The 27,850-nt window shown below is 47.7% G+C and overlaps 1 protein-coding gene and 1 long non-coding RNA gene across 2 annotated transcripts in view; both read left to right on the top strand.

Moving 5' to 3' along the window:
* The window catches only part of LOC306925181 (uncharacterized protein), a gene marked incomplete at its 3' end in the record, with an annotated part of 37,309 nt that extends 15,473 nt beyond the window's left edge, over window positions 1-21,836 (top strand). The window contains exons 4-9 of the mRNA XM_079503871.1: window positions 1,357-1,516; window positions 5,703-5,853; window positions 7,302-7,785; window positions 14,976-15,293; window positions 19,632-20,766; window positions 21,763-21,836. Of these exons, the coding sequence (XP_079359997.1) occupies window positions 1,357-1,516; window positions 5,703-5,853; window positions 7,302-7,785; window positions 14,976-15,293; window positions 19,632-20,766; window positions 21,763-21,836 (2,322 nt within the window). The remainder of the gene's footprint in view (window positions 1-1,356; window positions 1,517-5,702; window positions 5,854-7,301; window positions 7,786-14,975; window positions 15,294-19,631; window positions 20,767-21,762) is intronic.
* Window positions 21,837-24,866: 3,030 nt separating this feature from the next.
* Window positions 24,867-27,603, top strand: LOC306925416. Its single transcript, XR_013790246.1, has 2 exons — window positions 24,867-26,697; window positions 26,736-27,603. It is a non-coding gene; the product is annotated as an uncharacterized lncRNA (long non-coding RNA).
* Window positions 27,604-27,850: the final 247 nt, after the last annotated feature.

The raw sequence follows: 27,850 nt of genomic DNA, 5'->3' as shown, positions 1-27,850 counted from the left end.
TGACCTGAGATCAGATTCTAAAAATGTCTTCTACATCCTGACAGTTTCCAGAAAAAGCTATGTTTCTATGTCAGTCGTTCTTCGATTTTTCAAAAATAGCAGACCTACAAGTCTGCTATTTTTCAATAGCTAACGCATAACATAATGCTAACACCAAAAGGGGTTCCCGCCCAGAATGGGTTAACCCATTGAGACCTGAGACCACATTCTACAAAACGTCTTCTAAATCCTGACAGTTTTCTGAAAAACCTATGTTTCTATGTCAGTGGTTCTCACAGGGTTAAAACCTATGTTTCTATGTCAGTGGTTCTCACAGGGTTAAAACCTATGTTTCTATATCAGTGGTTCTCACAGGGTTAAAACCTATGTTTCTATGTCAGTGGTTCTCACAGGGTTAAAACCTCATGTTTCTATGTCAGTGGTTCTCACAGGGTTAAAACCTATGTTTCTATGTCAGTGGTTCTCACAGGGTTAAAACCTCATGTTTCTGTGTCAGTGGTTCTCACAGGGTTAAAACCTCATGTTTCTGTGTCAGTGGTTCTCACAGGGTTAAAACCTCATGTTTCTATGTCAGTGGTTCTCACAGGGTTAAAACCTCATGTTTCTATGTCAGTGGTTCTCACAGGGTTAAACCCTATGTTTCTATGTCAGTGGTTCTCACAGGGTTAAAACCTGTGTTTCTATGTCAGTGGTTCTCACAGGGTTAAAACCTCATGTTTCTATGTCAGTGGTTCTCAAACGTTTTCATGTCGAGGTCAGGAGGCCCACAAATATACAGTATATCCGGCCGCCGACCCCCAGAGTTGGTGTCGAAGTGTCCTTGAGCAACACTCTGAACCCCTATTTGCTCCTGATGAGCAGGTTGGTGCCTTGCATGGTTTCCTCCGCCATCGGTGTGTGAATGTGTGTGTGTGAATGGGTGAATGTTATGCACAATCTATGTAAATCTATGTAAAATGCTTGGGGTGCATACTTAGTTATAACTGGCGGGTAGCACACCTAAACCTAACCTTAACCCATGTCTAACCAATGACTAGTCTAAACTACTCCCAGCGCTGAAATGTCCCTGTAATGTGTTCTAAATCATGTTCATTTAGGCCTGACGTCGAAATAAAAAAAGTTTCACTCTGAAAGAATATATATTCAAAGAATTGTGCCGCATTTTTACAAATTTTCAAAAATAGCAGATCTACAAGATCATAGCGTGCCACTCGGTGGCGTGCTATGAGCTTGTAGATCTGCTATTTTCAATAGCTCTGCTAAAGTATAACATAATGCTTAGTTAAAACACCAGAAGGGGTTCCCGCCCAAAATGGGTTAAATCTTGTTAAACGGTTCATTGTGGTTCCATCCCAGGCGCATGTCGCAGGACGGCTGCTGGCCACCAGGGGGGGCGTGGAGGTGGAGCTGGAGGAGTCTGAGTCGGACTCCGACGACAGCGAGGTGTCGGAGGTGGAGGACGAGGAAGAGGAGGATGACGAAGACGTGGAAGGAGAAGGCGTGAACCTGGACATAGGTAACGATGACTCGTCAGTCGTTCTCTCCTTTATACATCGTTGTGTGTGTGTGTGTGTGTGTGTGTGTGTGTGTGTGTGTGTGTGTGTGTGTGTGTGTGTGTGTGTGTGTGTGTGTGTGTGTGTGTGTGTGTGTGTGTGTGTGTGTGTGTGTGTGTGTGTGTGTGTGTGTGTGTGTGTGTGTGTGTGTGTGTGTGTGTGTGTGTGTGTGTGTGTGTGTGTGTGTGTACGTGAGTACGTCTGTGATCCTCGTAAATCGAGAACCGTTCGCCCCACCGACTTCAAATTTGACACACGCGTTCCACACCCCCACAAGGAGTGCAGTCACTGCCCGGCCTTGAGTCGGTCGGATACACGGTTGTCCAGAACCGCCACAAAAGGCTCAGACTCTGCCAAGTGGACCTAATCAGCCTAAGGGCCGATTCATACAACTATTTTACCGCGGTTTCGGCGCTGTAGTGCCGACATGATTTTGGCTCGTCTGAAATTTTCAGTAGCACCGAAGAGCCGACTTTAGGGTATGAATCGGCCCTAAGTCCCTCACCTGTATAATTCCCAGCCTCTGCCAATTGATTGCCATGGCAACCCCACACCTGCCATTCGATGGCTCAACTCATTTATCGCCAATTGCGTCCTTTTGACTCCTATTTTCGTATACATGTACCTCCCCTCTAACCTGACCCCGCCAGATGGCAGTATACACAGTGCTGCCTTGATCCCGCCTCTAGCTGCCGCTGATTGGCCAGGCCGTTTTGTGGCCGGGCATCAAGTCTGCCTGAGAGTTCCCAGATGGGAGCAGGAGGGGGGGAACCCAGTGTACTCTCTGCTGCCCCATCTGGCGGAGTCAGGTTACCTCCCCTCCACTCGTATATTGTTGGTTTGGTCTAAGCACCAATTAGTCCTTCGTTAAGTCCCTCCCCGACCCGACGCTTTCCTTTCCACATTTTCACAATTTAAAAAAAAATAGCAGATCTACAAGCTTGTAGCGCGCCACTCGGTGGCGCGCTACAAGCTTGTAGATCTGCTATTTTTCAATAGCTAAATAATGCTCAGTTAAAACACAAACGGGTTCCCGTCCAGAATGGGTTGAGATGCATGTTAACACCATGCACGCCAAAACGCCTCGCAACCCCGTCAGGTGACGGGATAAGATTTAACCCCGGAGGTCGCCGAACCCGTCAGATGGCGTGTAGTAAAGGGTTATATCAGTACCATGCCGCCGAACCTCAACACTAACCTTCCGTGCTGTCCAGGCTGCTAGACAGGCCCCCAGGCTGCTAGACAGCCCCCCCCAGGCTGCTAGACAGGCCCCCAGGCTGCTAGACAGCGCCCACGTTCTCTGGTGGTCTTTACACGAGAACGGTGTTCATAGAAAACGGCTAATTAAAGTATCGTTTGCTGGTGTCTCTTTAGACGAGAAGGGTGTTTTCAGGAGGTGAAAACGCAACAAAGTGAAACCACCTCCCAGAGTGGAAATCTTTGAGAACGCCGTTTTATCCCTTCTCCATGTAAACAGGCAAAACGGTGCATCCGCAAGACTTATGACATCATTGGCTCACGTTGGCTCACAGCGCATATGTTTATTACATTGATGCAGAGCCATATATGATATAATGGAGTTCCTGAACAAGCCTCCCTCCTCGCCTACAAAGCGCTGCTCATCAGCGATGGTGAATGTAAAACCATGATGTAAATAAAAAGCCTTAATTGTGATAGGTGGCAGCCGCGGCAGCAGCTTTTATGTAGCCTAATGTATTATAAAATATATAACAATCCCATGCGGCCACAACCACGTTGTGTTCTGGAATCATTCAAAACCCAGATAGGGTTGCGTGAAGGGGTTCTTCTTCTTGTACGTGGGTGACTGGTCTATTTGGCAGCCCGTTAGCGCCACCTAGCGACATTATAGCGTTTTCATAAAGTGTGCGTTAAAGTGTAAAAGATACATCTGTCCACTAGAGTCCACCTCAGGAGAGGTGTGTTAAAGTGTCTCTGTCTGTCCTCTCCTGTCTGTCCTCTAGAGTCCACCTCAGGAGAGGTGTGTTAAAGTGTCTCTGTCTGTCCTCTCCTGTCTGTCCACTAGAGTCCACCTCAGGAGAGGTGTGTTAAAGTGTCTCTGTCTGTCCTCTCTTGTCTGTCCTCTAGAGTCCACCTCAGGAGAGGTGTGTTAAAGTGTCTCTGTCCTCTCCTGTCTGTCCTCTAGACTAGAGTCCACCTCAGGAGAGGTGTGTTAAAGTGTCTCTGTCTGTCCTCTCCTGTCTGTCCTCTCCTGTCTGTCCACTAGAGTCCACCTCAGGAGAGGTGTGTTAAAGTGTCTCTGTCTGTCCTCTCCTGTCTGTCCTCTAGAGTCCACCTCAGGAGAGGTGTGTTAAAGTGTCTCTGTCTGTCCTCTCCTGTCTGTCCTCTAGAGTCCACCTCAGGAGAGGTGTGTTAAAGTGTCTCTGTCTGTCCTCTCCTGTCTGTCCACTAGAGTCCACCTCAGGAGAGGTGTGTTAAAGTGTCTCTGTCTGTCCTCTCCTGTCTGTCCTCTAGAGTCCACCTCAGGAGAGGTGTGTTAAAGTGTCTCTGTCTGTCCTCTCCTGTCTGTCCTCTAGAGTCCACCTCAGGAGAGGTGTGTTAAAGTGTCTCTGTCTGTCCTCTCCTGTCTGTCCTCTAGAGTCCACCTCAGGAGAGGTGTGTTAAAGTGTCTCTGTCTGTCCTCTCTTGTCTGTCCTCTAGAGTCCACCTCAGGAGAGGTGTGTTAAAGTGTCTCTGTCCTCTCCTGTCTGTCCTCTAGACTAGAGTCCACCTCAGGAGAGGTGTGTTAAAGTGTCTCTGTCTGTCCTCTCCTGTCTGTCCTCTCCTGTCTGTCCACTAGAGTCCACCTCAGGAGAGGTGTGTTAAAGTGTCTCTGTCTGTCCTCTCCTGTCTGTCCTCTAGAGTCCACCTCAGGAGAGGTGTGTTAAAGTGTCTCTGTCTGTCCTCTCCTGTCTGTCCACTAGAGTCCACCTCAGGAGAGGTGTGTTAAAGTGTCTCTGTCTGTCCTCTCCTGTCTGTCCTCTAGAGTCCACCTCAGGAGAGGTGTGTTAAAGTGTCTCTGTCTGTCCTCTCCTGTCTGTCCTCTAGAGTCCACCTCAGGAGAGGTGTGTTAAAGTGTCTCTGTCTGTCCTCTCCTGTCTGTCCTCTAGAGTCCACCTCAGGAGAGGTGTGTTAAAGTGTCTCTGTCCTCTCCTGTCTGTCCTCTAGAGTCCACCTCCGGAGAGTTAAAGTGTCTCTGTCTGTCCTCTCCTGTCTGTCCTCTCCTGTCTGTCCTCTAGAGTCCACCTCAGGAGAGGTGTGTTAAAGTGTCTCTGTCTGTCCTCTCCTGTCTGTCCACTAGAGTCCACCTCAGGAGAGGTGTGTTAAAGTGTCTCTGTCTGTCCTCTCCTGTCTGTCCACTAGAGTCCACCTCAGGAGAGGTGTGTTAAAGTGTCTCTGTCTGTCCTCTCCTGTCTGTCCTCTAGAGTCCACCTCAGGAGAGGTGTGTTAAAGTGTCTCTGTCCTCTCCTGTCTGTCCTCTAGAGTCCACCTCAGGAGAGGTGTGTTAAAGTGTCTCTGTCTGTCCTCTCCTGTCTGTCCACTAGAGTCCACCTCAGGAGAGGTGTGTTAAAGTGTCTCTGTCTGTCCTCTCCTGTCTGTCCACTAGAGTCCACCTCAGGAGACTTCCGCTGCAGTGTGTTAAAGTGTCTCTGTCTGTCCTCTCCTGTCTCTGTCTGTCCTCTCCTGTCTCTGTCCTCTAGAGTCCACCTCAGGAGAGGTGTGTTAAAGTGTCTCTGTCTGTCCTCTCCTGTCTGTCCTCTAGAGTCCACCTCAGGAGAGGTGTGTTAAAGTGTCTCTGTCTGTCCTCTCCTGTCTCTGTCCTCTAGAGTCCACCTCAGGAGAGGTGTGTTAAAGTGTCTCTGTCTGTCCTCTCCTGTCTCTGTCCTCTAGAGTCCACCTCAGGAGAGGTGTGTTAAAGTGTCTCTGTCTGTCCTCTCCTGTCTCTGTCTGTCCTCTCCTGTCTGTCCTCTAGTGTCCACCTCAGGAGAGGTGTGTTAAAGTGTCTCTGTCCTCTCCTGTCTCTGTCTGTCCTCTCCTGTCTGTCCTCTAGAGTCCACCTCAGGAGAGGTGTGTTAAAGTGTCTCTGTCCTCTCCTGTCTCTGTCTGTCCTCTCCTGTCTCTGTCCTCTAGAGTCCACCTCAGGAGACTTCCGCTGCGGTGTGTGTGAGCTGACCCTTCCCTCCAGCATCAAGCTCCAGGAGCACATGAACCAGCACACCGGGACGCGGCCGTACTGCTGCGCCGAGTGTGGGAAACGCTTCTGTCAGATCTACAACTACAGGTTAATATAGAAACCTTTTACTGCTGCGCCGAGTGTGGGAAACGCTTCTGTCAGATCTACAACTACAGGTTAATATAGATCTAAAGAATACAAAGCATTAACCCATTTAGGGCTGACGTCGAAATTAAAAAAATGTCTTCTAAATGACAGTTTTCTGAAATACCTCATGTTTCTCTATCAGTGGTGCTCAATATGTCAAGGACCCCCAGAATTATGTGTATTTGGCCGCCGACCCCCATCTGAAAATATGTTCTCCCCAGAAGCAAATATATGAATTAAAAATGTTCGCTCTGAAAGAATATATATTCAAAGATTTGCGCCACATTTTCACGATTTTTTAAAAATAGCAGACCTACAAGCTCGTAGCATGGCACTCGGTGCCGCGCTATGAGCTTGTAGATCTGCTATTTTTCAACAGCTAGAGCATAACATAATGCTTAAAACACCAAAAGGGGTTCCCGCCCAAAATGGTTAAAAAAACAAACGGGGCATGATTTAATTCAAAACAATAAGTTCCACTGCTAGAGAGTATATGAGAAGTGGAGGACATACTGTACAACTCAGTACTGTGTAAGTTCAGTGTGACATTTGAGCAAAAGGTGATCTAAACATGGCCGCCATATAACATGGAACTTGCTTGAATTGTCCGTCATATCATAGCGAATTTTCTCCATAAGTAAGTTCAGTTAACCAAGTCTTGAAATGAGATACAACATCTGATTTCCAAAGTCTAAAGGTGGTTGCACACTGGGCGCGTTTTACGGAAAACCGACGGGAAAAACGCAGTTAAAAATCCGAAAACGCGTCCAGTGTGCCGGGACCTTTAGAATCTTTACCATACCGTACATCAATGTATTTTGTACAGAAACATTGTCATTTGACAGTAATCGATGTTGTATAGAAGTCACCGTGCGTCAGTGTTGTTTTCATCGACTAAAACTATGACGAAAAATGTTCGTCGACTACTTTTTCCACTGATGAACTAAATGGAAACGAAATGAAAATTAAGCTATGGTGACTAAAACTAAGACTAAATATACTGACAATTTTGTCAACTAGACTAAAATGTTAGGAAGGGAATAGTGGACAAGAGATCCAGTAGAAGTCATTTTACACTTGGTTGCATTCTGAAAATAGCCGATCAGCGCGACGCGTTGTGAGCTTGTAGATCGGCTATTTTCAGCAAGTATAAAAACAGTATAAAAACAGTCATTACGATGGCATCAAGGCCCGCCAAAATACAATTTAGTCCACTAAATCAACTGTAGATTTAGTCGACTCAAATCTCGTGACATTTAGTCCACTAAAACATTCCAGGTGACTAAAATGTCGCTAAAAACCAAAATGTAAGTTTCACTCCAAAGACCGTGACTAAAACCTAAAAATCTAAATGTGCTTGCCAAAAACAACAACAACAACCCGCCGTATGCGTTTCCTTCCCCTTCCAGACTCCACCTGCGCACCCACGCCCAGACGCGGGTGAAGCCCGTGGTCTGCCGCATCTGCCTGAAGGACTTCGACACGGACGTGCAGCTGCAGATCCACCTGACGCAGACGCACTTCGAGAAGGAGTTCTACGAGTGCGACCTGTGCAAGCGCATCTTCACCGACCTCAAGCTGTGCGAGCAGCACATGGAGTGGCACCAGCGCAGCGTCAAGTGCGACACGTGCGGCCGCGCCTTCCACAGCGAGCGCGCCCTGAAGCGCCACCGCCACAAGCGCTGCCAGCGCACGTACAACTGCACCGACTGCGCGCTCAAGTTCTCCCGGAAGAACGCGCTGCTCAAGCACAGCTTCACCCACCTGGGCCTGCTGCCGTACACCTGCATCCGCTGCCGGAGGCACTTCCGCCTCGCCAAGCTCTACCGCCAGCACAAGTGTGAACCCCAGAGCATCCACTGTGTGGCCTGTCTGAGGGTCTTCTACAACCAGGTAACTGTCCACTGTGTGGCCTGTCTGAGGGTCTTCTACAACCAGGTAACTGTCCACTGTGTGGCCTGTCTGAGGGTCTTCTACAACCAGGTAACTGTCCACTGTGTGGCCTGTCTGAGGGTCTTCTACAACCAGGTAACTGTCACTGTGTGGCCTGTCTGAGGGTCTTCTACAACCAGGTAACTGTCCACTGTGTGGCCTGTCTGAGGGTCTTCTACAACCAGGTAACTGTCCACTGTGTGGCCTGTCTGAGGGTCTTCTACAACCAGGTAACTATCACTGTGTGGCCTGTCTGAGGGTCTTCTACAACCAGGTAACTGTCCACTGTGTGGCCTGTCTGAGGGTCTTCTACAACCAGGTAACTGTCCACTGTGTGGCCTGTCTGAGGGTCTTCTACAACCAGGTAACTGTCCACTGTGTGGCCTGTCTGAGGGTCTTCTACAACCAGGTAACTGTCCACTGTGTGGCCTGTCTGAGGGTCTTCTACAACCAGGTAACTGTCCACTGTGTGGCCTGTCTGAGGGTCTTCTACAACCAGGTAACTGTCCACTGTGTGGCCTGTCTGAGGGTCTTCTACAACCAGGTAACTGTCCACTGTGTGGCCTGTCTGAGGGTCTTCTACAACCAGGTAACTGTCCACTGTGTGGCCTGTCTGAGGGTCTTCTACAACCAGGTAACTGTCCACTGTGTGGCCTGTCTGAGGGTCTTCTACAACCAGGTAACTGTCCACTGTGTGGCCTGTCTGAGGGTCTTCTACAACCAGGTAACTGTCCACTGTGTGGCCTGTCTGAGGGTCTTCTACAACCAGGTAACTATCACTGTGTGGCCTGCCTGAGGGTCTTCTACAACCAGGTAACTGTCCACTGTGTGGCCTGTCTGAGGGTCTTCTACAACCAGGTAACTGTCCACTGTGTGGCCTGTCTGAGGGTCTTCTACAACCAGGTAACTATCCACTGTGTGGCCTGTCTGAGGGTCTTCTACAACCAGGTAACTGTCCACTGTGTGGCCTGTCTGAGGGTCTTCTACAACCAGGTAACTGTCCACTGTGTGGCCTGTCTGAGGGTCTTCTACAACCAGGTAACTGTCCACTGTGTGGCCTGCCTGAGGGTCTTCTACAACCAGGTAACTGTCCACTGTGTGGCCTGTCTGAGGGTCTTCTACAACCAGGTAACTGTCCACTGTGTGGCCTGTCTGAGGGTCTTCTACAACCAGGTAACTATCACTGTGTGGCCTGTCTGAGGGTCTTCTACAACCAGGTAACTGTCCACTGTGTGGCCTGCCTGAGGGTCTTCTACAACCAGGTAACTGTCCACTGTGTGGCCTGTCTGAGGGTCTTCTACAACCAGGTAACTGTCCACTGTGTGGCCTGTCTGAGGGTCTTCTACAACCAGGTAACTGTCCACTGTGTGGCCTGTCTGAGGGTCTTCTACAACCAGGTAACTGTCCACTGTGTGGCCTGTCTGAGGGTCTTCTACAACCAGGTAACTGTCCACTGTGTGGCCTGTCTGAGGGTCTTCTACAACCAGGTAACTATCACTGTGTGGCCTGTCTGAGGGTCTTCTACAACCAGGTAACTGTCCACTGTGTGGCCTGTCTGAGGGTCTTCTACAACCAGGTAACTGTCCACTGTGTGGCCTGTCTGAGGGTCTTCTACAACCAGGTAACTGTCCACTGTGTGGCCTGTCTGAGGGTCTTCTACAACCAGGTAACTGTCCACTGTGTGGCCTGTCTGAGGGTCTTCTACAACCAGGTAACTGTCCACTGTGTGGCCTGTCTGAGGGTCTTCTACAACCAGGTAACTGTCCACTGTGTGGCCTGTCTGAGGGTCTTCTACAACCAGGTAACTATCACTGTGTGGCCTGTCTGAGGGTCTTCTACAACCAGGTAACTATCACTGTGTGGCCTGTCTGAGGGTCTTCTACAACCAGGTAACTGTCCACTGTGTGGCCTGTCTGAGGGTCTTCTACAACCAGGTAACTGTCCACTGACTGTGTGGCCTGTCTGAGGGTCTTCTACAACCAGGTAACTATCACTGTGTGGCCTGTCTGAGGGTCTTCTACAACCAGGTAACTATCACTGTGTGGCCTGTCTGAGGGTCTTCTACAACCAGGTAACTGTCCACTGTGTGGCCTGTCTGAGGGTCTTCTACAACCAGGTAACTATCACTGTGTGGCCTGTCTGAGGGTCTTCTACAACCAGGTAACTATCACTGTGTGGCCTGTCTGAGGGTCTTCTACAACCAGGTAACTGTCCACTGTGTGGCCTGTCTGAGGGTCTTCTACAACCAGGTAACTGTCCACTGTGTGGCCTGTCTGAGGGTCTTCTACAACCAGGTAACTGTCCACTGTGTGGCCTGTCTGAGGGTCTTCTACAACCAGGTAGCCTGGGCACCATTTCATTTAGGTATATGATCCTGTCGGGAGCGGATGATGGTCGACACTATGTGACCATCTTGTGGACTTCACACAACTGGTCTTTAAATGTGTGACTAAATACCACTAGTAGGCCGTGCTGCGACCCAAGAAAAAGTGCCTAGAAAATGATTTTCGTTCCCGCGTCTTTGGCACTACCATTTCAATGCATATTTCCATAGACAATACCCTTCTGGACTTTGGGTTAAAAGTTCTCCGCATAATATCCTGCAGTATTTTGTCACAAGCCAGAAATGTATATACAAGTGTATAACCAAAAAACGAAAATCTTGTGCTGCTGTTTTTGCTTGTAAAATGTGTTATATTGATTGTGGCAACACAAACTATTTCTCAAATGTCATGATTACATATACCTAACATCTGAAACAAGTATTGGTGCCTTAGTTTAATCATATGTGCATTTAGATCATGAAATGTAGCACATTTGTTAAAGAAAACTCTTCAACTCAAGTGATGGCACCTAGCTCAATGAAATATACACAATAGTTAATTTAGCCAAAAGCTTATGTTTCATACATAAAGAATTTCACAATCTACTGTGTAATGAAAGGTAGAAAAGAAAAGCAGCCCCACGCCCCCTAAATTGGACTAATGCAAAAAATGGACAAGACTAAAAATAAATGCACTAAAGGTCAGAATTATTACAACATAATGGTATGAAACATTTATTCAAGTATCACAAAGTGTCACAGAATCTGGATTTAGCTAGGGCGCCCAAGCTGGCAACCTTTGGGGTCGCCATAGCGGCCAAATCCATGGCTGCTATACCTAAAATGGTTTTGGCTGTAATATTTGAACCAGATGAGCTACAAATGCATGTCATGTTTTTTGACCATTACAAACACATTGGAATGCTTATAATTATGATTGAGTGTGTCTGGAACCTTAATGAGTAAAAAGTGAAAACGATTGACATTTTTGACAAACTTAAAAAGCATTAGAACACATTGAAATGCTCCGATTTATGAGTACATCTATCCAGAAAACTCTAATATATACAGTATGTTTTTATATATATGGCCACTATACCCAAAAAACGTATTCAACATTTTCACCCAGAACACCTTTAGGAACAGCCTAAAAAAAGCAACCTTTGTATGTTACACATTTAATGTATTTAAAACAATAAAAACTAGAAAAAGTGCCCTTCTGGGCACAGGTCTCCACCAGGAGGATAGGAGTGTGAGTGTGATGTTTGGCAAAATGTTTAGGAGCAATATAAACGTGTGTGTGTGTGTGTGTGTGTGTGTGTGTGTGTGTGTGTGTGTGTGTGTGTGTGTGTGTGTGTGTGTGTGTGTGTGTGTGTGTGTGTGAGACGTGGCTTGTTGTAGCGCCACCATGAGGCTGATTTGAAAACTGTCAAGTGGCATTTCTTCCTCAGCCTAGTGGGAATATGCATGCACAGTTTCACCGCAATCGGACACTGCGTTGAGTCGTTGTGGCGATTTGTACAAAACGGGTACAAAGCGGACTACTCCTGAAAAGTTTAGAAGCCAATCGTAGGCAATGAAGGTGGATTATGAGAAATCAAACAAAGCCGTCTTGATCACATGACTATGGAGAGCATGTGTACCGATTTGCGTGAAATTTGGATAACATCTGAAGGAGTAATATTAGAAAATGTGTTTTACATATGTCGGCCTCCTGGTGGCGCTATAAAGAGCAGATGTGAAAAATTCCAGGCAAAGGTTTTTCCTTGGCCTCTAGGGAGTTGGCATACAAAGTTATCCACAAATCCGTGCAGTTGGAGGTAAAAACACTTTTCGGCCAGTTATAGCGCCACCATGAGGCTGAGTTGAAAATGTTCACGTGGCATTTCTTCCTCGGCCTAGTGGGAATGTGCGTGCGCAATTTCACGGAAATCACACAATGTGTTCATGATTTGCAGCATTTTGTTTGAAACTGAGCACTCCTGCGAACTTTGGAAGCCAATCTTAGCCAATCAGGATGGAGTCTGAGAAATCTGAAAAACCCGTTTCGTTGAATGGCTCTAGAGAGACTGTGTACCAATTTGCGTGATGTTTGGACAAAATCTGTAGGTGTACTGTCCAAAAACTTGTTTTGCACAAAGCGGCCTCCTGGTGGCGCTATAACAGGCCGTTCTGGAATTTTTGGGGCAGAGGTTCATCGTTGGCATCCAGGGAGTGTGTGTGCAAAATGTGGCAAATAGACTGACTAACTGCACTTGAGCTGGGGGTGATGTGCAAATGTCAGATGCTGTGACACTTTGTGGTACGTTTATAAATGTTTCATACCATATGTTGTAATAATTCTGACCTTTAGTGCATTTATTTTTAGTCTTTTTTTCATTATTCCAATTTAGGGGGCGTGGTAACATTTTGATAGATTTTCAGCCATTTTGGGCCAAGGTGGGCTGCTTTTCTTTTCTACCTTTCATTACCCAGTAGGTTGTGAAATTTTTCATGTACGAAACATAAGCTTTTGGCTACATTTACTATGTGTATGTTTCATTGTGCTAGGTGCCAATCACTTAAGTTGAAGCGTTTTATTTAACAAATTTGCTACATTTCATGATCTAGATTCACATATGAGTAAACTAAGGCACCAATACTTGTTTCAGATGTTAGGTATATGTATTTATGACATTTGAGAAAGATTTGGTGTTGCCAAAATCAATATAACATATTTTACAAGCAAAAACAGCAGCACAAGATTTTCGTTTTTTGGTTATACACTTGTATATACATTTCTGGCTTGTGACAAAATACTGCAGGATATTATGCGGAGAACTTTTAACCCAGAGTCCAGAAGGGTATTGTCTATGGAAATATGCATTGAAATCGTAGTGCCAAAGACGCGGGAACGAAACCGAACGAAAAGGGACCTCGCAGCACGGCCTATAGTTGAACTCTGCTAATAAACAAACTGCAATGATTTATGTTCGGACACTGACATTATGTGATTGTCTACATTGTGACACAATTTCATTCAATTTGGCTTATGTCTCTACCCTAAAGGCTCCATTTTCGTCACAGCTAAACCCCATATCCCTAAACTTATTTTTTATCCCTAAACTTCTTTTTTTTTTTTTTACTATTTTGCAAAACGTTTTTGAATAGTTAAAATGGCCAGTCTACAAGCTCACAACGTGTCAATGTAGATTGGCTAGTTGAACTATTCAAAAAAAATCAAAATAGTAAAAAAAAGGCAAAGAAGTTTATCGATAAGGGGTTTAGCGGTGACGAAAATGGAGCCCTAAGTCTCTAGCAGTGTCACGGACCGCCAGTGTGACATGCATTAGTCCATGGACCCCCATTTGATGGCATTTCTTTTTCTGGGACCCCCAAATTATATTGTAAAATCAATGTTAATTAACTCTGAGAGTGTACAAATGGACCCTTATGGGTCCATTTGGTTCCAAACTATCATTTAGCTGGGGACCCCCTGGAACTCTCTCAAGGACCCCTGGGGGTCCCCATAACCCACTTTGGAAACCACTTTCCATAAGCTGTAGATCGGCTATTTTGGGAGAAGAGATGGAACGTAAATATAACATTTCTGTGGTTATGATGAAATAAATATATTGTAATTTTGTCTCATCTTGGTAGCCCACCAGAATGTAATTCAGCTAGATATAGCTCATTCTGACACCTGCTCAACAGTTGTACCTGATTCATTGATTATTGTGTGTTCATTGTTTTTAATATCATTAAGAACAGTCATTTTCTATCATGTCCTATGACGAAGTCGTGGTATTCTACATATGATATGAATGACAATGTTTCAAATTCAACATTTAGGACAATGAAAATGTCATCGTGATCCATCTCCATCCAATGTACAGGCTGTACAGCAGCTTGCAGTCTGTTCCATAGCTGGTTTGCCTGGGGAAAAAAACAACACCATTGCTAATTAGTTCTGTAACTTTTGCAACTTGTGGGGATTAGCATAACATTGGTCATGATAAAACCATACCAGCTATCACTGCAGCGAGTAGCCGTTATGCAGCGACAGCCTTATGTAGGTACAGTAGGCTATTTCACGGCTTTTAAGAGCTCCAAAACTGCACAATGTTGACATATCGGGGACTGGGGGGTCGGACTGATGCCTGCTAGTTAAACTAGCTTGCATCCGAGTTGTTCCACCGGGGCACCGGCGGTAAATAAAAAAGAATAAAGCGCCGATGCCAAATGAATGGGTAACGTTGTATGAATGCAACGCCGTTAGTTCACGTGAGGTAACGTTAACCTTTGCTAGAGATTGCGATGTTTTTGGCGATGCAGATTGTTAATACATTCAAATAATATAGGTTAATATCATATTTTTCCATAATAAAGGACAAAAAAGGCTTTCGCCTTCCGCCCTCTGTGATGTCCCTCCGTTTTAAGTCTGGTCGCGATGTCCCTTCGTTTGAAGGGGATTCTAGCCCTAACCCTTGGCCCTAACCCTCGCTCCAAAGAGAATTGAGAAAACCCTTCCTCCTCACGTGAACGCGCATCAGCAAGGGGAAGGGCTAAGGGCCATGGAGAAGGGGGGAATTGAGAAAGGGCCTAAGACTCTGTCTCTGTACCCTAACCCCTCAGGTGGACTTCCAGAAACACAAGAAGGACACTGGCTGCTGGGGCCACCAGGGCTCCAAGGGCCCTAGATCTGTACCCTAAGACTCTGTCTCTGTACCCTAACCCCTCAGGTGGACTTCCAGAAACACAAGAAGGACACTGGCTGCTGGGGCCACCAGGGCTCCAAGGGCCCTAGATCTGTACCCTAAGACTCTGTCTCTGTACCCTAACCCCTCAGGTGGACTTCCAGAAACACAAGAAGGACACAGGCTGCTGGGGCCACCAGGGCTCCAAGGGCGACGAGATCCGCTGCATGGAGTGCGGCAAGAGCTTCTCCAGCAAGGAGGAGCTGAAGAAGCACGCCGGTGTCCACCAGAGGCTGCTGTCTTGCGCCGAGTGCGGCAAGGGCTTCCACTCGGCGCTGCTGCTCATGTCGCACATGGGCGGCCACGCCGGCCAGTCGCCCTGCCTGTGTCAGCAGTGCGGCCTGGGCTTCCCCCACCAGCAGGAGTACGACGGACACCTAAAGCACTGTGGCCGAGCCCGTCCTCTCACCGTAAGTTCTTCTGTTCTCCTCTCACTGTGGCCGAGCCCGTCCTCTCACCGTAAGTTCTTCTGTTCTCCTCTCACTGTGGCCGAGCCCGTCCTCACCGCAAGTTCTTCTATTCTTCTCTCACTGTGGCCGAGCCCGTCCTCTCACCGTAAGTTCTTCTATTCTTCTCTCACTGTGGCCGAGCCCGTCCTCTCACCGTAAGTTCTGTTCTCCTCTCACTGTGGCCGAGCCCGTCCTCTCACCGTAAGTTCTGTTCTCCTCTCACTGTGGCCGAGCCCGTCCTCTCACCGTAAGTTCTGTTCTCCTCTCACTGTGGCCGAGCCCGTCCTCTCACCGTAAGTTCTGTTCTTCTCTCACTGCGGCCGAGCCCGTCCTCTCACCGTAAGTTCTTCTATTCTTCTCTCACTGCGGCCGAGCCCGTCCTCTCACCGTAAGTTCTTCTCTCACTGCGGCCGAGCCCGTCCTCTCACCGTAAGTTCTTCTCTCACTGCGGCCGAGCCCGTCCTCTCACCGTAAGTTCTTCTCTCACTGTGGCCGAGCCTGTCCTCTCACCGTAAGTTCTTCTGTTCTTCTCTCACTGTGGCCGAGCCCGTCCTCTCACCGTAAGTTCTGTTCTTCTCTCACTGTGGCCGAGCCCGTCCTCTCACCCTAAGTTCTTCTCTCACTGTGGCCGAGCCCGTCCTCTCACCGTAAGTTCTGTTCTTCTCTCACTGTGGCCGAGCCCGTCCTCTCACCGTAAGTTCTTCTCTCACTGTGGCCGAGCCCGTCCTCTCACCGTAAGTTCTGTTCTTCTCTCACTGTGGCCGAGCCCGTCCTCTCACCGTAAGTTCTTCTCTCACTGTGGCCGAGCCCGTCCTCTCACCGTAAGTTCTGTTCTTCTCTCACTGTGGCCGAGCCCGTCCTCTCACCGTAAGTTCTTCTCTCACTGTGGCCGAGCCAGTCCTCTCACCGTAAGTTCTGTTCTTCTCTCACTGCGGCCGAGCCCGTCCTCTCACCGTAAGTTCTGTTCTCCTCTCACTGCGGCCGAGCCCGTCCTCTCACCGTAAGTTCTTCTCTCACTGTGGCCGAGCCCGTCCTCTCACCGTAAGTTCTGTTCTTCTCTCACTGTGGCCGAGCCCGTCCTCTCACCGTAAGTTCTGTTCTCCTCTCACTGTGGCCGAGCCCGTCCTCTCACCGTAAGTTCTGTTCTTCTCTCACTGCGGCCGAGCCTGTCCTCTCACCGTAAGTTCTTCTATTCTTCTCTCACTGCGGCCGAGCCCGTCCTCTCACCGTAAGTTATATTCTCCTCTCACTGCGGCCGAGCTCGTCCTCTCACCGTAAGTTCTATTCTTCTCTCACTGCGGCCGAGCCCGTCCTCTCACCGTAAGTTCTGTTCTTCTCTCACTGCGGCCGAGCCCGTCCTCTCACCGTAAGTTCTTCTATTCTTCTCTCACTGCGGCCGAGCCTGTCCTCTCACCGTAAGTTCTTCTATTCTTCTCTCACTGTGGCCGAGCCCGTCCTCTCACCGTAAGTTCTGTTCTCCTCTCACTGCGGCCGAGCCCGTCCTCTCACCGTAAGTTCTATTCTTCTCTCACTGCGGCCGAGCCCGTCCTCTCACCGTAAGTTCTGTTCTTCTCTCACTGCGGCCGAGCCCGTCCTCTCACCGTAAGTTCTTCTATTCTTCTCTCACTGCGGCCGAGCCCGTCCTCTCACCGTAAGTTCTTCTATTCTTCTCTCACTGCGGCCGAGCCCGTCCTCTCACCGTAAGTTCTTCTATTCTTCTCTCACTGTGGCCGAGCCCGTCCTCTCACCGTAAGTTCTTCTATTCTGCTCTCACATCACTCAAATATGGGGTACCATATTTTCAGATGGGGGTTGGCGGCCAAATACATCATCTTTGGGGTCCTTGACATGATATATTGAGAACCACTGATACAGAAACATTAGGTTTTTCAGAAAACTGTCAGGATTTAGAAGACATTTAAAAAATGTCGACGTCAGGCCTAAATGGGTTAAAGGAATTGATTCAGCCTGGCTTTATGATCCTGGCTCAACAAAGCCTGGCTTTATGATCCTGGCTCAACAAAGCCTGGCTTTATGATCCTGGCTCAACAAAGCCTGGCTTTATGATCCTGGATCAACAAAGCCTGGCTTTATGATCCTGGATCAACAAAGCCTGGCTTTATGATCCTGGCTCAACAAAGCCTGGCTTTATGATCCTGGATCAACAAAGCCTGGCTTTATGATCCTGGCTCAACAAAGCCTGGCTTTATGATCCTGGATCAACAAAGCCTGGCTTTATGATCCTGGCTCAACAAAGCCTGGCTTTATGATCCTGGCTCAACAAAGCCTGGCTTTATGATCCTGGCTCAACAAAGCCTGGCTTTATGATCCTGGATCAACAAAGCCTGGCTTTATGATCCTGGATCAACAAAGTCGCTCCTTCTCAGCCTGGCTTGGCTTTAGTGGAACGGAATAAACCGCGGCAGACTTTGTCAAACCTGGATTTGTCTTAAATCCTGGATTATTTAATGCTGATTTAGTGAAACAGGCACCTGGTCACATCGATAGATACAGACACCTGGTCACATCGATAGATACAGACCCCTGGTCACATCGATGGATACAGACACCTGGTCACATCGATAGATACAGACACCTGGTCACATCGATGGATACAGACACCTGGTCACATCGATGGATACAGACACCTGGTCACATCGATAGATACAGACACCTGGTCACATCGATAGATACAGACACCTGGTCACATCGATGGATACAGACACCTGGTCACATCGATAGATACAGGCCCCTGGTCACATCGATAGATACAGACACCTGGTCACATCGATGGATACAGACACCTGGTCACATCGATGGATACAGACACCTGGTCACATCGATGGATACAGACACCTGGTCACATCGATGGATACAGACACCTGGTCACATCCATGGATACAGACACCTGGTCACATCGATAGATACAGGCCCCTGGTCACATCCATGGATACAGACACCTGGTCACATCCATGGATACAGACACCTGGTCACATCGATAGATACAGGCCCCTGGTCACATCGATGGATACAGACACCTGGTCACATCGATAGATACAGACACCTGGTCACATCGATAGATACAGACACCTGGTCACATCGATAGATACAGACACCTGGTCACATCGATGGATACAGACACCTGGTCACATCGATGGATACAGACACCTGGTCACATCGATGGATACAGACACCTGGTCACATCGATGGATACAGACACCTGGTCACATCGATGGATACAGACACCTGGTCACATCGATGGATACAGACACCTGTTCACATCGATGGATACAGACACCTGGTCACATCGATGGATACAGACACCTGGTCACATCGATGGATACAGACACCTGGTCACATCGATGGATACAGACACCTGGTCACATCGATGGATACAGACACCTGGTCACATCGATGGATACAGACACCTGGTCGCATCGATGGATACAGACACCTGGTCGCATCGATGGATACAGACACCTGGTCGCATCGATGGATACAGACACCTGGTCGCATCGATGGATACAGACACCTGGTCACATCGATGGATACAGACACCTGGTCACATCGATGGATACAGGCACCTGGTCACATCGATGGATACAGGCACCTGGTCACATCGATAGATACAGACACCTGGTCGCATCGATGGATACAGACACCTGGTCACATCGATGGATACAGACACCTGGTCACATCGATGGATACAGACACCATGTCGCATCGATAGATACAGACACCATCGATGGATACAGACACCTGGTCACATCGATGGATACAGACACCTGGTCACATCGATAGATACAGACACCATCGATGGATACAGACACCTGGTCACATCGATAGATACAGACACCTGGTCACATCGATGGATACAGACACCTGTTCACATCGATGGATACAGACACCTGGTCACATCGATGGATACAGACACCTGGTCACATCGATGGATACAGACACCTGGTCACATCGATAGATACAGACACCTGGTCACATCGATAGATACAGACACCTGGTCACATCGATAGATACAGACACCTGGTCACATCGATAGATACAGACACCATCGATGGATACAGACACCTGGTCACATCGATAGATACAGACACCTGGTCACATCGATAGATACAGACACCTGGTCACATCGATAGATACAGACACCTGGTCACATCGATAGATACAGACACCTGGTCACATCGATAGATACAGACACCCCCCCCCCCCCCCCCCCAGGCTAAATAAAATGCTTCCTATGTGATATACAGTATAACGAGATGTATGTGTTGTTTTGTTTCCCAGGGTGCTCTAAAGAAGCGTCCACCCTCCTCTAAGACGGATGCTGCTCCCCCAGCTAAGAAGCCCAGGCCCGAGGTCATCGTGGTCATCCCGTCGGTCCCCGACAACCCCTCTGTCACGCTGGTCTCGGCGAACGCCCCCGTGGTCGCAGCCAAAGCCCCCTCGGTCAACCACCTGGCGCTCAGCCTTTCCAACGGCCCCACCCTCAGACTGGACTCCTCCTCCGCCACTACAGTGCTGGGGTCGGCGGGGGGCGTGTCGATGGGTGGGCCGTCGGGGGTGTGGCAGATCGCCCTGGACAAGAAGCCTCCGCCGGGCGCCAACCTGGTCCTGTTTGTCCCCGTGGCCTCTCCGCTGGCCAATGGCCTGGCCGGCATCAACCAGGGCCAGCCGCCCCTCCAGCTCCTCCAGTCTCAGCAGCTGTCTGCCGCACTGCAGGCTGCCGCGGCAGCAGCAGGAGGAGGCGCAGCGCTGCACAAAGCTACCTCTCTGTTCCCCGGGCTGTCCAACGCCGTGCTGGCGCAGCTCGGAGGTTTAGGCATGCCTCACGTGGACAACAGCGCCGATATGATGCCGCTGGACCTGTCCACGAAGAAACCTGCCTCCGTGGAATCCTTCTCCTCCTCCTCTCTGGTAGAGTCCTCTTCTGCGGACGCCACTCGGCCCTCCGTGAAAAAAGAACCGGAGAGTCCAGAAGAGCCGGCGTCGGCTGCGGCGGCTGCAGACTGCGGCGACCGTAAGCCACAGCTGTCGCTCGTTAAGAGGGAGGAGCTGAAGGTGAAGTCTGAAGCCGTTACCGCCGGCAAAGATCTGGAATCTATCGGTGAATTAACGGTTGACGAATCGCACGTTGACCTAGACTCTAGCGGTGAATTAACGATGGATCTAGACGTCGTAGGCGTATCGCACGTTGATCTAGACTCTAGTGGTGAACTAACGATGGATCTGGACGTCGTGGACGTGTTGCACACTGATCTAGACTCTAGCAGTGAACTGACCATGGATCTGGACGCTGTGGACGAATCACACGTTGATCTAGACACGTCTGGTGAATTAACAATGGATCTAGATACTGTTGATGATGAAAATGATCTCGAATCGGCTGATGAATCTACAGCTGGTGTAGACGCTGCTGCTAGTGAATCTACAGCTGGTGTAGACGCTGCTGCTAGTGAATCTACAGCTGGTGTAGACGCTGCTGCTAGTGAATCTACAGCTGGTGTAGACGCTGCTGCTAGTGAATCTACAGCTGGTCTAGACGCTGCTGCTAGTGAATCTACAGCTGGTGTAGACGCTGCTGCTAGTGAATCTACAGCTGGTGTAGACGCTGCTGCTAGTGAATCTACAGCTGGTCTAGACGCTGCTGCTAGTGAATCTACAGCTGGTGTAGACGCTGCTGCTAGTGAATCTACAGCTGGTGTAGACGCTGCTGCTAGTGAATCTACAGCTGGTCTAGACGCTGCTGCTAGTGAATCTACAGCTGGTGTAGACGCTGCTGCTAGTGAATCTACAGCTTGTGTAGATGCTGCTGCTAGTGAATCTACAGCTGGTGTAGACGCTGCTGCTAGTGAATCTACAGCTGGTATAGACGCTGCTGCTAGTGAATCTACAGCTTGTGTAGACGCTACTGCTAGTGAATCTACAGCTGGTGTAGACGCTGCTGCTAGTGAATCTACAGCTGGTCTAGTCGCTGCTGCTAGTGAATCTACAGCTGGTGTAGACGCTGCTGCTAGTGAATCTACAGCTGGTGTAGACGCTGCTGCCAGTGAATCTACAGCTGGTCTAGTCGCTGCTGCTAGTGAATCTACAGCTGGTGTAGACGCTGCTGCTAGTGAATCTACAGCTGGTGTAGACACTGCTGCTAGTGAATCTACAGCTGGTGTAGACACTGCTGCTAGTGAATCTACAGCTGGTGTAGTCACTGCTGCTAGTGAATCTACAGCTGGTCTAGATACTGCCGTTACTGAAACACAAGCTTATCTAGACACTGCTGCTAGTGAATCTACAGCTGATCTAGATACTGTTAATGAATCTACAGCTGATCTAGATACTGTTAATGAATCTACAGCGGATCTAGACACTGCTGCCAGTGAATCTAAAGCTCACCTGGGTAATTCGGCCGGTGAAACTACAGCTGAAGCAGAGCCTGCCGGTGAAACGAAACGCCACGTAGACGACGTTGAGAAAGAGCCCGAGACGCCGTCGTGATGCAGAAACAGACCCCCCCCCAACACCCCCGCGCGCCGCCCTCGAGGGTGAGAAAAGAAGCATATTTATGTAGCGAGAAGAGACGTATAGGTAAAAAGAAGTTTGTACGCGACCAAGGACTCCCCAGAGGCCGCTGAGGTCTCCCGGGGTGATTTATACTACTAGGAAATAAGAGCATTTTCACAATGGGGAATGACCAATATTTCCAGCCGCGCACGCAGCCCGCGCGTGTACGTCCTGTACACATGGGACATGAGGTGGTAGCTGTCACACTCCTATGCAGGTTCAACATTTACTGTACTTTAAAGATGATACGAGGAATATATAGCCTAGACAGATAAAGAGAGCCCGCCCTCGCTCTAGATTATTGTTTGTAACGTTTTATAATTGGTTTTGCTTCGGAGAGACGACGGGGCGAGAGGGCGTCCACTGGGGGGGGGGCGTTGGTTTGTCCGACATGCCAAGAGTCCTCCAGTCATTAATGAATTAGTCACTGGGTTAAAATTAACCCGTGGCGGGTTCGGTTCGGGTTAGGGTTTCGGGTAGGGTGTCGGACTCTTGGTATGTCGGACCACATGCCTGCACCCGTCCGCTGTCTCAGAATGCCTTTTCTTTTCTTTTTTTTTGACCCATTAACGGAGGAGTTCACCCAAAACATGACTTATTTTCTACCCCCCCCCCCCCCCCCCCAGGTCAGATTTGATGACCGGGTTATTGGTCAGTAGGAGACACAATAAAGACTCCGCTGTTTCACCAAATGATCGAACAGCTGTTGTTTTTTGTAGCGAGGCCGTAAAGTGGCGCCGTACTGAGGAGAGTCACTCCTCTCCTCTAAAGTTGAACTATTTCCTACTCGAGGGCGGCGCTGAAAGGCAGGAAGAGCAGCTACGGGTGGGCGATATGGAAACGTATAATATCACAGACATGGTATCGTCTCCACCATATTTACCACCATATCGCTCACCCTGATTTATAATGCATCTTTACCCAAGAAAAGGCCTTCTATGGACACGGACCCTGAGCCCAGTCGGCTAGGCCTTCTATGGACACGGACCCTGAGCCCAGTCGGCTAGCGTAGCGTAGCCTTCTATGGACACGGACCCTGAGCCCAGTCGGCTAGCGTAGCGTAGCCTTCTATGGACACGGACCCTGAGCCCAGTCGGCTAGCGTAGCCTAGCCTTCTATGGACACGGACCCTGAGCCCAGTCGGCTAGCGTAGCGTAGCCTTCTATGGACACGGACCCTGAGCCCAGTCGGCTAGCGTAGCGTAGCCTTCTATGGACACGGACCCTGAGCCCAGTCGGCTAGCGTAGCGTAGCCTTCTATGGACACGGACCCTGAGCCCAGTCGGCTAGCGTAGCGTAGCCTTCTATGGACACGGACCCTGAGCCCAGTGGGCTAGCGTAGCGTAGCCTTCTATGGACACGGACCCTGAGCCCAGTGGGCTAGCGTAGCGTAGCCTTCTATGGACACGGACCCTGAGCCCAGTGGGCTAGCGTAGCGTAGCCTTCTATGGACACGGACCCTGAGCCCAGTCGGCTAGCGTCGCGTAGCCTTCTATGGACACGGACCCTGAGCCCAGTCGGCTAGCGTCGCGTAGCCTTCTATGGACACGGACCCTGAGCCCAGTCGGCTAGCGTCGCGTAGCGTAGCGTCGTCTACTCTGTTCTTCAGTTGTGTTGGTTTGTACTGAGGTAGGCCGCGAGAGAGCTGAGATTACAGACGGTTGCAGCTGAGGGGGTGAGGGCATTTAACCCACTCAGACCTGAGGACGATTCTACAAATGCCTTCTAAATCCTGACAGTTTTCTGAAGAACCCTGTGTTTCTGTGTCAGTGGTTCTCAAACATTTTCATGTCAAGGACCCCCAAAAAATATATGTAAGTGGCCGCCGACCCCCATCTGAAAATATATTGTTCCAGGGACCCCCCCCCCCAGAAGCAAAGATTTGAGTTGAAAACGTTTGCTCTGAAAGAATATGATTTTTCAAAAATGGCAGATCTACAAGCTCAAGATCTGCTATTTTTCAATAGCTAAAGTATAACATGATGCTTAAAACACCAAAAGGGGTTCCTGTCCTGAATGAGTTTAACGACCTACCAACCTTAACTATACTGCTGTGGTCTTTCAGATTCCACGTTATTTAGATTAGATTGTTTTTGGGGTGGTTTTGAGGTGGAGCACACATTCCTACAAGTCTTTAAGCGGCGGTTTAACTCCGAGGTGTGTAACCAAATGGACCTGTGACTGTGAGGATCTCAATCTACTTGTTGATCTATTCTATACGGTGTGTTTGGAGGGGACGAAGGCCTGTAGGTATGGAGGGGACGAAGGCCTGTAGGTATGGAGGGGACGAAGGCCTGTAGGTATGGAGGGGACGAAGGCCTGTAGGTATGGAGGGGACGAAGGCCTGTAGGTATGGAGGGGACGAAGGCCTGTAGGTATTTAGGGGACACACGAGTCCAGTCAACTACTGTGGGGGGGGAAAAACTCATATTCTCTCCTTCCTAAGATCACAGATGATAATAACAGGGCTGTCAGTCACGGTTACAAATTTAAGTTCACCCAAATAATTTCGATCATCGATTTAATTGCGTTTTGAACATTGGAACTTGTATTTCTGTTTTGCCTTCTAGGCTTCGTCGTCACAAATTGCACAGGGCAGATACGACAAATATAACTTAACCCATTTTGACCTGAGGACGATTCTATAAATGCCTTCTAAATCCTGACAGTTTTCTGTGTTTCTATGTCTGTGGTTCTCAAACTATTTCATGTCGAGGACCCCCAAATATATATGTAATTGGCCGCCGACCCCCATCTGAAAATATGTTATTCCAGGGACCACCATCCCCCAGAAGCAAAGATTAGAGTTAAAAATGTTCACTCTAAAATAATATATATTCCAAATTTGCGACACATTTTTCAAAAATAGCAGACCTACAAGCTCATAGTGCGGCACTTGGTGCTGCGCTATGAGCTTGTAGATCTGCTCTTTTTTTCAATAGCTAAAGTATGACGTAATGCTTAAAACGCCAAAAGGCGTTCCCGTCCAGAATGGGTTAAATACAGTATTAAATACAGTATACAGGGAAATCACTGACACTAATAATCACAAAATAGCAGAAATAGTTGTAGATCTGTTCTTTCTGCTGTTGTATTGTTCAACATGGAAACCATCCACGATAATAAATTAAAAAAAAGATACAGCGATTATCTCAAATAATTGTGATTTAGGCAACTTTGTAATAACTGGATTATTGGTTCATAGATGCACATCTGTTTGACCCGTAAGGGTCCATTTGGTTCCATCGTGTGCACTTTTTGGAGTTAAATCAACGCTAAGGTTTTCTCTTTCTTATTTTTTTACTGTAATATTACAAAACCTTGTTTTGAGTGTATGGGGTTAACTTCCAACTATGAAATGTAAAGTACTATCAAACACTGCTGTCCAGATGGAACAACACTCAAAAGTGTTTTTCATGTGGGGGGTTTTTTGCGTTCTGATTTTTGCATACTCTTGTCTTGGTTTTGACTTTGCCAGCCTTAAACCCACCCACTGAGCCATACCGGCTATTAGACGCGCGTCTAAAAATGCAATAAAAAACGTCTAAAAATGAAAGTTTGTTTTAGACGTCTATTCTTAGATTAATCAACCGCTAATCAACGTCTAATCTAAGAATAGACGTCGCATTTTTAGACGGCCCCTTTAGACGAATGAATATTAGACGTCTATTAGACCAAAAGATGCTCAGTGGGCAGGATGGCACGTCAACAAAATGCAGTATTTATCCAGTGTGAATTCTGTTTAAATGTCTCTCTTTAGTGTGAAAATGTGGAGAATCTACACGAGGAATAGTTTTTGTATACTCTATGATTCTACGCGTATATCCACCACTCCTTTATTTCAACGGATCTTCTTTTTTTTTTACAAAACCCCACCCCAAAAAACTGAATTTTATTTTCAGGGACATTTGTTGCTGTAGTTTACACCATAAACTTTAATAACATTCCATTGATTCCTGTTCGATGTAATATTTTTTGCACAAAGTGAACTGCTGGCACAGTGGCTCAGCTATTAGAAAGAGACACACATTTTTTTCTTCTTTTTAAGAAACTCCCAAAACAAAATATGCCTGCATTATTATTTTTCATGAAACATTTTAATTATTTTATGTTGAATAAGACAAAAGAATAGTTATGTAAACACTAGTACTGAGATTTTCTTTTCCTTTAAATGTTTTTTTTTTTGGGGGGGGAATAATTGGAATTTAATTGAATTTTTTTGGAACATTCAAATAAACATGCTCAGATGTGGGGCTGAAGTGGCCCGATGGGTGGACCGGTGGAAGGTTTTTTTGTTTTTTAAATTTGTCAAGTGGGCCTTAATTGAAGCTGCTTTAAGCAATAATTATGTCAAAATTTGAATGACTTTCCTCCAAAAAAAAATGTAGTCTCTGTGACACATCTAGGCCAATCTGCATTCAAAGATGTTCCTAGAAGCTTTGTCATTGATCGATTTGCCTGTCTACTTCCTGATTGGTTAGTCATTGCGACCGGGGTTTTTTTTTCTCCGACCAATGACAAAGCTTCTAGGAAAATCATTGAATGTAGATTGTGGCCCCTAGATGTTTCACAGAGACTAAGATACAGAGACTTTGGGGGACGTTCTACCCATTGCTGGCTGTCTGAATACCAAAAATTAAAAGTCATTAAAAGTTTGACATATTGCTTATAGCAGCTTTAATAATCCAGCAAAGGTTTAAAGCCACTGTGCTATAGTACGTACATACATTAAAACGGTTCAATGCCCGGCCAGTCGGTCAATGACCCAAGGCTCTGGCCGGCTGCCCAGGGCATCGGTGCCCAAGCTTGCAGCACGTCACGTTCTGAACTTTAGATCCGCTATTTTCGTTGGTCCTACTACTACAGCCATGGTGCTGAGTTGACTAATAATACTGATTATTAGCACAATTTAAATTTGACCTTCCGTTCATTTGTTTCATTTTTTTTCACCTTTATTTGAAGTGTGTTGGAATTCTCAATGAATAAACAAGAACACGAGAGACAAAGGATTTCCCCTACGAAGCACTGTAATGGGACGAAACAGTGACCCCCGGTGGTGAGGACGCTGTATGGCCAGCTCAGAATCGGCAATAGAAAGCAATATACCGTTCGTTCGTGCTCCATGAATTTGTAATAGAGATAGGAAAACAAAGGTACATTTTTGTCTTGAGCTTATACTCGATATTCTGGACCATTATCTATTATTCTTATACTGTATGTACATTTGTATGGTAAGTTATTTTGGTGTTTTGCGGAGTTGAAGCATCATTTGAATGTAGTTTTTAGTTTTCAGTAATGCTGCTGAACGTTTGTTTCCTTTCGTTTTTTCCAAGTACAAGAGCATAAATGTGTAAAGATGATGTAATCAGGGCTTGTAAACTACTATCTTTAAACGGAGGTTTTGCACATTGCACCTCGGTACCTTTCGTGGGTGGATTGTGTGTGTGGTGTGACTGTGTGTGTGTGTGCGTGTGGTGACTGCGCGTGTGCGTAAATGTGTGTTTTCTTTCTTGAGAGTTTTTTTTTCTTTTTCTTTTAATTGTTGGTATTTCCGTGTAAATCTTATGATCCGTTGAGATCATCGGTTACTTTCAGTATGTCAAACTTTATGATAATATGCTGTTTTGCAGACAATAACCTTCTGGGTAAATATGTATTTCCATTTTTCTAAAGGATGCAAATAAAATAATTTTTACAACGTGGCTTTGCGATTCGTAAATTATTTGACGGAATGATTCCGGAAAACCATCTAAAAATGGTTATAGTGGGGGTCCCAGCACTGCAGTCGGCAGTGCTGTCGCCTCACAGCTAGAAGGTCCTGGGTTCAATTCCCGCGTGTCCTCTCCTCCACGTCATCAGTGCCCATACCCGAGGCAGGGTTGGCAAAAGGGCCTTAGGAGTTTGCATGTTCTCCCCATGTCCCCTAGGGTAGGTACCCTCACATGTTCT

Source organism: Electrona antarctica (genome assembly GCF_951216825.1).
Source record: "Electrona antarctica genome assembly, chromosome: 6".
Taxonomy (NCBI): Eukaryota; Metazoa; Chordata; class Actinopteri; order Myctophiformes; family Myctophidae; genus Electrona; species Electrona antarctica.
The sequence above is the reverse complement of the archived record's forward strand: the minus strand, read 5'-3'. Positions and strand labels throughout refer to the sequence as shown.